The sequence below is a fragment of the Chrysochloris asiatica genome, unplaced genomic scaffold, assembly GCF_000296735.1.
Source record: "Chrysochloris asiatica unplaced genomic scaffold, ChrAsi1.0 scaffold00001, whole genome shotgun sequence".
NCBI classification, from domain to species: Eukaryota; Metazoa; Chordata; class Mammalia; order Afrosoricida; family Chrysochloridae; genus Chrysochloris; species Chrysochloris asiatica.
The window spans coordinates 2,878,145-2,892,218 of NW_006408519.1; the positions used below are offsets into that span (position 1 = coordinate 2,878,145).

At 41.3% G+C, this 14,074-nt stretch overlaps 1 protein-coding gene across 1 annotated transcript in view; it reads left to right on the plus strand.

Annotated features, from left to right (window-relative positions):
* ATP6V1C1 (ATPase, H+ transporting, lysosomal 42kDa, V1 subunit C1) overlaps window positions 1–6,309 on the plus strand; it is a 45,555-nt gene extending 39,246 nt beyond the window's left edge. The window contains exon 12 of the mRNA XM_006830622.1: window positions 6,214–6,309. Within this exon, the coding sequence (XP_006830685.1) occupies window positions 6,214–6,309 (96 nt within the window). The remainder of the gene's footprint in view (window positions 1–6,213) is intronic.
* Window positions 6,310–14,074: the final 7,765 nt, after the last annotated feature.

Genomic DNA, 14,074 nt, shown 5'->3' on the forward strand with positions numbered 1-14,074 from the left:
GTGTATACCTTTGAGTTTCAGTCTTGGGAGTGGGTTTGTCCTAAAGGCACTTGATTGCTTGTCTTATTGGCTCCCCAGTGAACAACTTGCTTGTTCTTGTAATAGATAATCAGGCTGCCATTTTTGTTTTTGCTTTTCCCTGCTGGTCTTTCTTTCAAGAAGTATCTTTTGTTTCTCTAGCTTCTCCATGCTGGTCTGCTTGTCTTTTCAAGTGGGAATTTCTCAGAAGGTTCTGGATGGGGGTAAGAATGTGTAATCATTTAAACAACCAAAGGGCACGTTACGCAAACCTGCCTCCTGGCTGCAAGTACACAGCCTTTCTCTTTCTAAGAGTTTAGAGTTCTCATCTCTGCCTCCATGTCTGGTGTCACTGCTTCTCTAGATTAGGTCCCACATTCCGCATGTGCTCTTCTCCCTTGATGGTCCTAGGGTCATCTGCCCTGGACTGTAAGATTAACCATTCCCCTCTTTTTGTTAGAGAACTTCTACCTTTACTATTGTGACAGTCATAATTAGTCATGATAACAATTATTCTGTTGAATCATAAGAATCTTATCCCCATCTCTTTTCACCAGACCGGTCTAGACAAGATGGAAACTATTCAGTGGGGAGTCTACATTCCCCTGCACACTCTGAAACTAAACTGCCTCTTGAAATCTTATAGGCCAGTCACTTAGTGCCTTTATAGCCCTCCCATTTTAGGTAGCCAATGTCTAAATTGCCCACCCCCATCAATCCTATATACAGAGGGAATAGGATTGACACTTGATATGAAAACTCCTTCTCTCTCAGTTGGCTACTACATTCATAAGTATAGGTCAAATTAATCAAATTATTGCGATTTACACTTGTATCCTTTATCAAAAAATTTTTTTTAATCTTCCTATGAAGTGAATCCTCCTAACTGAAAGCAGAGAATTCCAGAAAGATGTTTACCTGTTTTATTGACTATGCAAAGGTTTCACCTGTGTGAATCATGATAAGTTATGAATAACATTGTGAAGAATTGATGTTCCAGAACAGTTGATTATGCTCATGAAGAACCTGTATATAGACCAAGAGGATAGTCTTTCAAACAGAACAGGGGAATAATGAATGGTTTGAAATCAGGAAAGGTGTGTGCCAGGGTTGTATTCTTTTACCATATTTAATCAATGTGTATGCTGAACTAATAATTAGAGAAACTGGATTATATGAAGAAGTGTGACATAATTAGAGGAAGACTCATTTACCTGCAATATGCAGGTGATACAAACTTGTTTGCTTAAAGTGAAGAGGACTTAAAATACTTAGTGATGAAGATCAGAGATCAGAGCCTTCAGTGTGGATTGTACCTCCAGATAAAGAAAAAAATCCTTACAACGGAACCAATAAATAACATCATGATATGTGGAGAAAAGATTGAAGTTGTCAAAGGCTTTATTTTACTTGGATCTACAGTCAACACTCATGGAAGCAGCTGCCAAGAAATCAAATAACATATTGCATTAGGCAAATCTTTTGCACAAGACCTCTTTAAAGTGTTTAAGAACACATCAGTTTGAGGACTGTGATTCACAGGTACCGAAGCCATGCTGTTTTCAATTGTGTCATATGCATGTGAAAACTGGATAATGAATAAGAAAGACTGTATTGTGAGTTAACAGTATTGGAGGAAATATTGAAAGTACCATGAACTGCTAGAAGAACAAACAAATCTGTTTTGGAAGTACAGCCAGAATATTCCTTAAAAGCCAGGATAGTGGGCATATTATCTTCTGGACATAATATCAGGAAGAACCAGTACCTGGAGAAGGACATTGGGTTTGGTAAAGTGGAGAGTCAATGAAAAAGAGGAAGACCCCAATGAAATGGATTGGCACAGTGACAGCAGCAATGGGCTCAAGCCCAACAAAGAGCATGAGGATGGTGCAGGACTGAGCGGTGTTTCGTTCAGGTGTACATCGGATCACTGTGTGTTGGAACAGACTCTATAGCAACTAACAGAACGTTCTTATGCCTTGGTGCTCTGTTCTGATTGTGTTACTTAGTATCTTGAGAACAGTGTTATTAGTTGTGTTGTTAGTGGTATATTGTTCTTTACTTTAATGGGGAGGCTTATGAGGTTTCCTCATTGAGCAAACTGCTGGCTTTAGGAGTAAGGTAACTAAATGTTAGACATTGATAAATTTTATAATTAACAAAAAATTTTAAAGGCAGTGACTTTTTGTAAGTTTTTCAAAGGGAAGTGATAGACCCTTCCAGACTCCTTGTTCTTCAAAGTCTAGTTCAATATTGCCGTGTGTTCCCCCAGCCCGGCTGCATGCCACATCCCTGGCCTTTCTGAACCAGAATTTTTGGGAATTGGGTGTAGGTATCTGGATGTGTCAACGTGCCCATTGGTGTGTTGTTTTTCCTTCTTCTCTTGGTCTTTCGGAGGCACAGTTGTGTTTAGGGAGCCCCCACCATTCTACACAGTTCTTACAGCTCCTTCTGTGCCACCCTCGGGTCAAAACCTCAGCCTAGTCCATCAGTACTTGTGAATCAATGAATGGCAGGATTCTTTCACGTAGTACACAAGGCAGAAAAGAGAGACGACTGATTTCTCTGTATGAATACATAATAGGCAGTGTTCCTGGTAATTAGGTAGGAATGCTTGCAAATGTGTGCTTGTATGCATGTATGCACATGGTAAACCACTTTTTGATGTTTTTTTGTGTTTTCCTTCCTTCCCTACCTTTAGAAGTTTAGAACAGGTTTGTTGTAGTTGGGGTCCCATCACTGTGGTCTGTGGGCCTTCCATTGGCCGTGTTTCAGAAGTAGACTGACAGACCTTTCTCCCTAGTCTCTGTAGCCAGGGAACTACACAGAAACCTGCTGCTCATCACAGAATGTGAGCGCTTCCATTGACAACAGATAGGTGGTGGCTGTACTTGAGAACATTGGCCAGAAATTGAACCGGGCACCTTCTGCATGGAAGACGACAGTTCTTCCCCTGCGTGGGAAAGAGTATAACAATGCACGCTAATGAGAATGTTAACTTCGTGCTGCTAAAATCCATTTAGCTACCAGCATTTCATGGTTCCAAACATTGCCTTCACTCTGCTACCCCCAAGTTACCGTCTCTTGATCTTGATAACTCACCATTAGATAAAGGCCAGGTTAACATTAGGTTCCGTGGGGCCTCTTTTTGAAACTTCTATTTAGATAAATGTAGATTCACTTTGCAGTTGTAAAAATAATACAGAGAGATCCATTGCATAGTTTGTCCAGTTCCTTGAATGCTAACATTTTTAAAAAATATGTTTTTGGTGAAAGTTTACATAGCATGCTAGGATTTCATTTAACAGTTTCTATACATATTGTCTATTTGGAGTCTTGGTATGGTGCTGTGGGTTTATGTGCTGGACTGCAAAGTTCATTTGAATTGCAAGGCCAGCAGTTCAAGCTCATCAGCCACTCCTCAGGAACCCTGTCCAGGGTCGCTATGGGACAGAACCAGTTCAACGCTACTGAATAGCAACATGGGTCAGAACCAACTTGATGGCACTTAACAATAACAAGATACATACTGTTGGACTTCTAGTGTGGCACTGTAGGATCAGCACTGGGTTGTGAGCCAGAAGGTCGGCAGTTCAAACCCATCATCTGCTCCTTGGAAACCCTGTACAGGGTCACTGAGTTGGAACTGACTCCACAGAACTTAACAACAACATACATATTGTGGAGTTGGATCGGTGACATTCTTCACACCAGATCCGCAGTCTCATTTCCGTTTTGGTGGTTCTGTTCCCATTCATCCGCTTCTCTGCACCCTGTTACCGCTCATCTTTGGTTTCAGGATAAATACTGACTGTTGGGTCTCACTCCTGTTGATGCTCCTTTAGACAGCAGGGGTGGTGGTGGTGGTTTTTTGAGCCAGTCTGTTGTTTGACAGAGAGGTGACATCTGAGGTGGGTCCGGCTCCAAGTTGAAGGGCTGTGGCTGCCTGTCTCAGCAGAAGTTTCAGGGCTTTCAATAGTGTCTACCGGCCAGTAAGTCTGTCCTTTTACTTTTGTGGGGAAATTTGAGTTTTGTTCCGTATTTTTCTCTCTTTCTATTTGGGACCATTAGTTGTATCCCTGGTCAGAAGGGTCGGTAGTGATAGCTGGGCACTCCCTAGTTGTTTTGGGCTCATTGAGGATGAGGATGTGATTTGTGTGGGCATGGTGCTTTTATGTTAAATGCTTTGTTTTACGCTAGTTAGAGCGGTGCTTTGCTTCTTGGTATTTCTAAGAGCCAGTCATTCTCTCGCCAAAAGAAATATAGAAACAACCAATACTACTTGTTTATAAAAATTATAAATTGCAACTCAAAAGATGACAAAAATAGGTATTAATTTAACTTTTGTTGTAGAATTAGAGGAGTTGGTAGACAAGCATTTTAAAGAGAACCATTATTTTTCCAAAGTTGATAGGAATTCACCTGTGTACTAGATGATGTTAAGTGCATCGTGTTGGTTCTGACGCATAGCGACGCTGTACAGGGTTTCCGAGGAGCTGACTGTGCAACTCAAACCGAGTCCAATGCTTAGAGAACCTGTGAAAAAAAAGTTTTCCTTACCAGATAGAGGAAAATGAAGGAAGTGAATTTTCTAATAGAATTGTGGTTGAAATAAGAGGCCTGTTACATAATTTCCTACCAGTAAATTCTTAACAGCATGTATATATAGTAAGTGATGTCTTGAAAACCACTGCAAAAAATAGGAGACACCAACCATCCCTCCCACCACATTCACGGCTTCTCATCTGGGCTCGATAATTCATTGCAGTGACCACACAGAACTCAGGCATCATCCTCACAGCTGTGGGGTGTGTTAGGGAGGCCAGCAGCTTACAGTTCAGCATCAGAAATGATCAAGGTACAGTTGTTCTAATCAGGACAACCTCTCCTCAGCTGTGCCCACAGGCAGGCCTCTCTCTGCCTAGCCCATGGTATGAAATTTTTTTAAGTCTGCTGATAAATGCCAAAGTACACACCACTCCACCATAAGTCTCAGCCTGAAGGCACTTGGCTCTAGCTCCTGGGTCAGCAAACCTAGCTCCCACAGTTAAATGCCTGCAGGTACCCCACTTGTAAGCGAGGGTCCTGCACACTCAGCTGTACTCGAGCCGCGGCCTGGAAAGTTCTCTGCTCTGGCTCTTGGTTCTGCTGCTGCTGCTCTGCTGCTCCTCTGGTCTCACTGTCCCTGGTTTGAGGAGGTTCTGGGTCCAAAAGACATGCTTCACTTCTGGCTCTTCTTCTTTGGTGGGAGTGAGACCCCTTCCCACCCTCAGATTCTGAGATAGCGAGATAGCTCATCTTAAATCTACATTAGGGCTCTAAGTTTTTATAATCATATTGAACTGTTAACAATTGCAGCTGAATTATATCACCCTATCAGTGTCTTCAAGGAGCTCTGGTAGCGTAATAGTTACAAGTTGGGCTGCTAACCTCAAGGTCGGCAGTTCGAAACTACCAGCCGTTCCGTGGGAGAAAGATGAGATTTTCTGCTCCTGTAAAGATTTATAGCCTTGGTAATCCTATGCAGGGTCACTATGAGTTGGAACGGACTCCACGGCCCATCACCACCACCACCGCCACCAGTGTCTTCTCCCACCTTTTCTTGCTCAGGCCCATCAGAAAAAAGTTGTTTGATGAGAGTTACAAGGGCTATGGGTCCAATAGCCATATGAAAGAATTCTCTGCACTGTGGCCATACTTAGGTCTACTCAACATTTTGTAAGCCTTGTATCTTACAAACCCACTGCTAAACCCATTACCCTAAGCTTGAGATTAGAAAAGTCATTTGTTGCAGTATGCATGAAAACGAGTGGTAGAGCCAAGAAATAATGTATAACTTTCGAGTCAGCATGAATCTGGCTATACTAGTCAGTATCCACCTTTCTGAGACTCCAGTTCCTCATTTGCAAAATAGATATAATAATACCTGTTGTTGTTGTTAAGTACCATCAAGTCAGTTCTGACTCATAGTGACCGTGTTGGACAGGGTTTCTGAGAAGCGGCTAGTGGGTTTGAACCACTGACCTTGATAGCACGCCAGGACACTCACCGAACTCAAGTTAAATTAGCATTAGTGTAGAAACGTAGTGCAAAGTAGATGGTCAGTCAAAAAGGTAAGTAGTGATACTTTTTTCCTTCTGTTTTTGAGCTCTGTAATAATATAATTGAATAATTGTCTGATTTTCCCCATAGGCTCCTATGGATATTCCAGGCTTAAACCTCAGTCAACAGGAATACTACCCCTATGTGTATTACAAGATTGATTGCAACTTGCTGGAATTCAAGTAAAAAATGGGCTCCTCGCCAGACAATCTTGTCCTTGTGTTGGTGTACGCAGTCTGATAGTACTTTAACTCTCTTACCCTTTGCTTGCTCCCTATTCCTCTTCTTAGGGGATTTCTCCCATAGTGGTCCTTATCTCAGCATTTTGTTTTTAAAGGAAAATATGTATACTATTGATCAGGTCTGTAAATGTGTACTAAACAAGAAAATCAAGAGTTTATTTATAAACAGAATAGTTTATTTAAGGAGAAGGTCTTTCCTCATTGATACTGTGGTATGCATTAATTCCATTTGTTACTCTTGTGCATAAAGACCTTGTTTACAAGGAAATGGTGTAAACATTTATGCCATGTTATTCACTGTATTTAGTAGACATAACTGTTTAATAGTTACTGAATCGTGATGTAAAGCAATGTGACAACATTCAGGTATGTGCTGTATGAGTGTTTCCAGTTACAATCTCTGAGCACTGTCATCACCCACAGGCGAGAATAAAATGACCTGTGCAAAGGTGTATTGTGTTTGTGACTTCAGAAGATTCCAGCTCAGTTGGAGGCTATTAAATGGGGTCAGAGTGAGCTTGTTTTGTTATTTCCAGGGTTTGGTTGTATGCTGAGGCAACAGTTGGTATCTGACTTTTGAATTACTTAATTGTGCCAAATTTGGGTGAGAGCACAAATTTGAAGATTATTTTTCAACAAATAATGGGTATTTACATTTGGTCACTAAAAATTTCTAGTTCTCTTAAATAATCAACAGTAGGTCCCATTTTAAGTAGAGGATGGCTGAACTATATAGCTTAGTCTTTCCCCCCCAAGTTTTCATTTGTTTCCTTTTAAGATCTTTTATTATAAAAGCTTTAATTTTTGACAAAGTCTGTAAATAGAGGCACTGTGATAGCCTTTAAAATCTATGAGATGACTTAGTTGAGCAGAATTTAAAGAATTTTCAAAAGAGGGTGTTTTGGCAGCGCAAACCCCTAGTCTGTACTCACAGGCTTGTTAATGGGAGAAAGAAGTTTACATATGGCATTTAACAACAGAAAAATTTGGAGATTATATAACCTCCAAAATCAATTTCTTTTAGAAATCTAAAATAATCTTAAAGATAATTATTAACACTTATTTCCACATTCCAGGCATAATCTTTATGGGAACAGGGCCTTTTCTGTATAATATGTGTGTGTGTGTGTGTGTGTGTATACACACACACACATATACATACATATACATAGCTTGCATTTAATAAAAAAGGATCATAATATAAATATTCCATCACTTGCTTTTCTTTAGCTTAGTATTGTTTATAGCAGTATGTCTAGAGCTACCTCATTCTTTTGTTAAACAGCTGCATATATGGCGTTCTATCGTGTGTCTGCCATCTGTTTAGCCGTTCACTTGGTATTCAAGTGGGAGTTAGTTTTGGCTGTAACAGACACTTGAAGTCAAAGTCTTTGCATAAATACTCTGACATACTTGTGTTAGTCTTTCTGTAGGAGAATGCCTAGAAATAGGTGTCTGTATAGAGTTGTTGGGTATAGGAGGGGACTTAAAAAAGTTCATGGAAAGATTTCATTAACTCGTCCTTCAATGTTTTCATGAACTTGTTGAAGCCCCCTTGTATATATTTAAGTTTTTGGCCCACTGCTGGGTTATATATGTTAGAATTCTAAACTCACGACATGTATGGAATACAGATTTGGGCTTGCGTTTTCCTTTGGGCAAACGAAAGCTGTAAAGTTGTGGGTTTGATGTCAGAAAATTCTGGTTCTCTGTACTGTTTGTAAGTGTTCTTCTGGGTGTTGTCATTGTTGATAGTTACCTTCAGATGGGCTCTGGCTGGTGCTGGGCCTGCACACAGCTGAAGGAAATGTCGCCTGGTCCTGAGCATCTTCACGGTCTGCGCAAGGCCACTGCACTGGTGGCCTGCTAATGCTGAGGGCTCATCTCCCAACACTAGACCAGACAGTGTTCTATTGAGTCCACAGGCTTTTCATTGGCTGCATTTAGGAAGTAGATCTCCAGGCCTTTCTTCTTAGTCTGCCTTGTCTGAAAGTTCTGCTGGTATTTGCAATACTAGGAGGTATAGTTTCCATCATCATAGCAACATGCAAACCACCTCAGAACAGCAAACTGACGATGGGTCTTTGTTTTTTGTTTGTTAAGTGCTGTTGAGTCAGTTCCAACTCAGAGACCCCGTATAAGATTTCTGAGGAACAGCTGGTGAGTTTGAACTACCGACCTTGCGGTTCAAACTGACATTGGGGTTGAGTGCTTATCCTATGGCACCACACTAGAATTCTATAAAATGGGTATAGTCTCTCTGTCAAAGAGTTGGATGTGTTTTGAGGATTGAAATAAAGATTGGTAAATCCATACGATGACTCTAAGATTTTATTTAAACTTTAGTGTTCTTTTGATGTGAGTAGGTTGGAATTGTTTTTTGTTGAAAATCCAGCATAGTTTTGGAACTATGGAACTTTGGCCCAATTTCTGTCAGGAATACAGTACAGCAGAGTGGCTGAGAGAGAGAGGGGTCTGGAACCAGACTGCATTCCCTCACAGCCCCGCCTTGCTGCCCGCTAGCCCTGTGTGCCTGAGCCCCTGGTTTGTTTGTAGAGTGGAGGTCAGGGTGGTGCCCACCCGGGCTGCTGTGCTGAGTGGAAGGGCTCCCACGGGCACAGGGGTGCGTCTGCACCTGCTCTGAACTCTCATACAAGGAGCAGTCGTAGCTCCTTTTCCACTTGTGTTTAATTCGGGAAATTCCAGGTTCCCATCCTTGGAGTCCTCGGATGGTGCTGTAGGATCAGCACTGGACTGCAAACTGCAATGTCAGTCGTTCAAACCTACCACCCGTTCCTTGGAAACCCTACACAGACGGGTTGCTAAGAGTCGGAACCCATTCCACGGCACTTCACATCGTCGTGAAGTTTTAGAATGTTTTTAAGTGTCTTCGAGTTGGTTCTGACTCATAGTGATCCTGTATAGGCTTAATGAAGAGCAGCTAGTGGGTTTGAACTGCTGACCTTGGAGTTCGCAGTCCATTGCTGATCCTACAGCCCTGTACCAGGAGTAGGAAAAAGTAACTGTGTGGCAGATAGTAGAGTTTTTTGTAACTTAATATTAAAGCAGTCTGAGTGTCACTGAGCAAGCATCAGACTGTGTTGTTGGGTTATTTATATAGGCCTTTGTGACTCCTCTCCCCGGCAAGGGACTCTTCCCACTCACTCACTTATTCCCCTTGTTCTGTGTGCTGCAGGATAGAGCTTAGGTAACTTTGAGATTCATTAACCATTTATTGTCTGCTGAGGGAGGCTTTTGCCTGTGTTACCTCACCCCTGCTGGTCTTCCTTCATGTTCAGACTTGGGTTCAAGGAAGTTAAGTGACTTCTTGGTACAAAGTCACAAGTTTTGAGTCAGAATAAGAATTTGAACTTAGGATTTCCGACTGCTGGATTCTGCCTTTTTCACCTTATACCTCACACCCTCCACTAAGTACTGTATGAGTGGCCTAAACACATGCCTTAATCTTAGCCCAGCACAGACAGTGATAAAGAGCCAGTCGGTATTAGGCTTGGAGAATCAAATAGGAAATTGTGTTTGAACTCCACAGGCATCCAGGAGCCTGGAGCATTCTCTTGAGGACAGGGAATATATGTCTAGTTGTGCTGCATGCTGATTTCTTTATAACCTAAGTTATTCTACATAAACGATTATTTTCTACCCTCTGATACTACCCTGCTGAAGAGTCTCTTAGCAGAAGCTGCGTGGTGTGGATGGAAACACATTCCACAGGGCTTTCTGAATGAGCGTGTACCAACAAGCAGCGCCTTCACAGTGATACTCTCCCAGCCTACACTTGGAGATTGTGAACTTCCCTCGGCTCTCGCTTTAAAATTAAAATAGTCCCAACTCTTCAATGAAATGAGAAATTGACCTAGATATGAGGTTACTCATTTTCATTCTCAGCTGCCTTTGTTTTTTTTTTTTTTTTAAAGAAAAATTGTAAATCAAAATAACAAATGCACATGGTTTAAGAAAAACTACAGACATAGATATGACAGAATAGCTTATAGTGAAACTTCCTGCCTTTAACAGGAAATAAACTGTCATCGCTATTTAACAGATGGTAACAGATGGTTTGTCTTAGAAGGTCTATAATACTGTTTTAGAGGAAACGTATTGAAAACTTGCCTAATTTAGTGGTTGTCTCTAAATTGAAATAACCTATTTCAGTAATGAACACTTATTTGTGGTCTTGATTTTTCTAGCACAGATAGCATTAGATTCTTTACATTAATATGTGACTATAATTCTGACTTTTAAAAAGAAACTAAGCACATCAGAACCATCTTGCTCACTACTGGATTTACCCTTGGAATACTTTTTGTTCTGAGCCCTGTGAGAGAAAGAACCAAATCAGCCCATGAGAGCAAGTAGCATGATTACCTCCTGGAATTGTTTAGCTCTTGAGAAGAAAAGACTGAGGGGAGACGTCATACCAGGAATGGCTAAGATATCTAAAAAAGAGCTTCAAATGAAGTAGGAGGCCCATGGCAGTCACAAAGAGGACATTACTTGACAGGGTTGCTTATTGGTTACGTGAGCTGTTGTATACCCACAGCGGTTCTTACTTGGGGAATCGAGTGAAAAGGCTCCATAGAGATGAGATGAACAGTCTTGAAGCAAAGAATACATTTTTAACTAGTGCTCAGGAGAATCTGATGATTGATCAGCCAATTACAATTTGAGATTGCCTATAAATCATAAAGTAGGATTTGTGTCTTAAGTGTAGTCGAGTTGGTTTCGACTCATAGCAACCTGGTATAGAGCATCTGGTGGGTTTGTGGTTAGCAACCCAGTGCTTATCCTCCAGCACCACACCAGGACTCCATCATGTTGTTTGTTGTTAAGTGCCGTCGAATCGACTCTGACCCATAGTTACCCTGTATAGGGTTTCCGAGGAGCAGCTAGCAGGTGAGCTTGAACCACCGACTTTGCAGTTCAAACGGCTTTGCAGTCTGTGGTCTTAGTCTTACTCAAATGAGAGTCTTCTCTTAATTGCACACAGACATTCTTAATAAGATCATTATTGGTAAATTAGCTTTTTACTTTGACACCACAAGAAGTATTCCACATTAATCAGTAGAACCAGAAAGTTCTGCCTCAGCAGAAACTGATCACTGTTATTAAGTGTTTCTGAGTCAGTTCTGGCCCGTAGTGACCCTGTATAGGGTTTCCAAGGTGGGCTTGAACCACTAACCTTTGGGTTAGTAGAATCCTATGGTGTCACACCAGGACTCCACTGGAGGTGGTCTTTACCTTTGCAAGGCCATAAAATATCAGAAACTTTGGAGAACTCTAAAAATGCTCACAGTCACATTTTATCTTTTAATGGAGAACGCATTTTTTAATACTCTGTATTAGATGAAAATTTACAAAGCAAATTAGATTCCCAGTTGACAATTGCCTTCTCTTTGCTTTTGGGTAAATGTTGACTGTTGGTCTCATATAGTTGATTGTTTTAAGAGGGAACACATTACTCACAGGTGTTAAAATAAAAGCCCATCTGTTGGCTGAATGGTGACCTCCAACTTCAAAGGGTACCTCAGAGTGGTAGTCTGGAGTGGTGGACATGATCTATCACTGTGGTAAACTGGAAAAGAAAATACAAAGACTTTAAAAGAGTGGTTTGTATGCAGAGACAAGGTACATTAAAATGAGTAAAAAAGAAAGCTGGATGCAGCAGAAGTTATTGTTGGCATTAGACGAAAGGAATAAAGTTACTTACAGCACTACCTTGAGCTTAAGAGTCATTTGTTCTTAACCAAAAGAGGAACAGAAACTATCCCGAGTATCAAATCCAAAGACCAGCTTTCACGTTCATATTGTAGCTATGTGGATGACCTCACAAGATACTTTGTGACAGAAGTAATTCTAAATGTCTCTTGTCAACATAGCTTGTCACACTTCACAGTTAATTATCTAGGTACATTTATTGGACTGATTTTCAGAGTAGTTACAGACCTTGAAGTAGCTCGTTTTTTTGAAGCAAAAATAACTGCGCAGGGACTGTTTGTAACCACAAGAGGGCACTCTGGTGCCATTGAAAAGGTGAAAGGGAAGGTCACCAGTACTCGGAGGGGCTTCCTCTTCACCCCACCTACCTCTGGCTCACCACCCCTCATGGTTGGTTATGAAATGTACTGTCAGTTTAGAGGATCTTACATACACTTGATAGCATTCTGATTTGAAATACAAGTGTTTATTAATAGACAGCTCTCAGAAAAGTCTAGAGCACTCACTATTTTGTGACTTACTCCAACCTTTGTGTGTGTGCTAATATACCAGTGGTTCTCAAAACCTCAGCCAACTGGTAGCCCGTGACAACTTTTCACCAAAGATAAAATGAAAACATACGGAGATTGGTATGTGTGTGTGCATGTGTACACACGGTTAATCATTTGTTCAGCAAATGGTTATTGAGCAAATACTATGGGCCTATGGGCCAGGCACAAGCTAAGCACAGTACCTGCCTCACCAAGGCTGATAGGCTTGTCATTTGGGGGCAACATGCTCTGGTAGCATAGTGGTTACGAATCGAGCTGCAAACTGCAATGACAGCAGTTTGAAACTACCAGTTCCACAGGAGAAAGATGAGGCTTTTTGTACCCATAAAAATTTACAGCCTCGGAAACCCTGTACAGGGTCGCAATGAGTCGGGACCGACTCCATTTCACATAACAACAACACTCCAAAATTAAATAATGTGTTTTATTGATCTCAAGTCAAAGTGTAAAAGCATACTGACTAGAAAAATCAACCCATAGTATCAGTCAGTGTAAAAAATAGGCCTAGCTCTTTTAAAATCTAACCACACAATCAGTAATCTGGTGCAACACTGTCCGGACTAGTTTTCTTTGATAATGCAACTTTGTTATCTGTACTACTTACTCAGTGATGGTCGCTAGCCACATGTGACTGGAGCACTTGAAATGTGGCTCATGTGACTGAGAAATGATTCCTAATCTTGTTAAATTTTTATTTAAATAGCTCTGTGGCTACTGTATTGGACAGCATAGGTCTAGTTGGTCACGCTTGGGTAATGAGCTATTATTTCATCCTTGAGTTTCCAATGTGTCCCATATCCTTTGGATTTTTGTTGTTCCTTTAACTGGAAGAGCCAGCTTAGCTTCTATTCACTTTGATTGCTGGGTTTAATTTCCCAGCAATCCTGAGAACAAGGAGAAGGCTGCTTTCTGAATCATTGTTGATGTGCCGCCGATTGCTACACAGGAAAAGACAGCTACATATACTTTGTGCCTTTCTGTTCACAAGCGGAAACTGGTTGCAGTCTTGAAAGACCCAAAGCTGTTTTTGATGGGAAATATTGAATCGGCAGAATTGGAAAACACAGCTGTGTGGGTGTAATCTCTTCTGTCAATCAGTGCTCACTTAGTGTGCATTGTATGCAAGGCAGTTGCTTTGCTGGCTCTGTAGGGAGACAAAGAGGAGGAGAAGCACCACAGCTGCACCTGTCCTGTTGTTGAATGATACCATCTCTCCAGGTTCCCAGGAATGTAAGGTTTTTAGCAAGATGGCTAACAACTTAAAGGATCGTCTGGAGAATGAGGCAAATCGTATACAAAAGGGACAGCAGTCCATTAGTACGTACGCAGAGTAGAACTGCTCCATAGGCCTTTCAAGGTTGGGACCTACCAGAAGCAGAAAACCATGCTTGCCTGCTTTTGGCTAGTAGTTGAGTGCTTAAC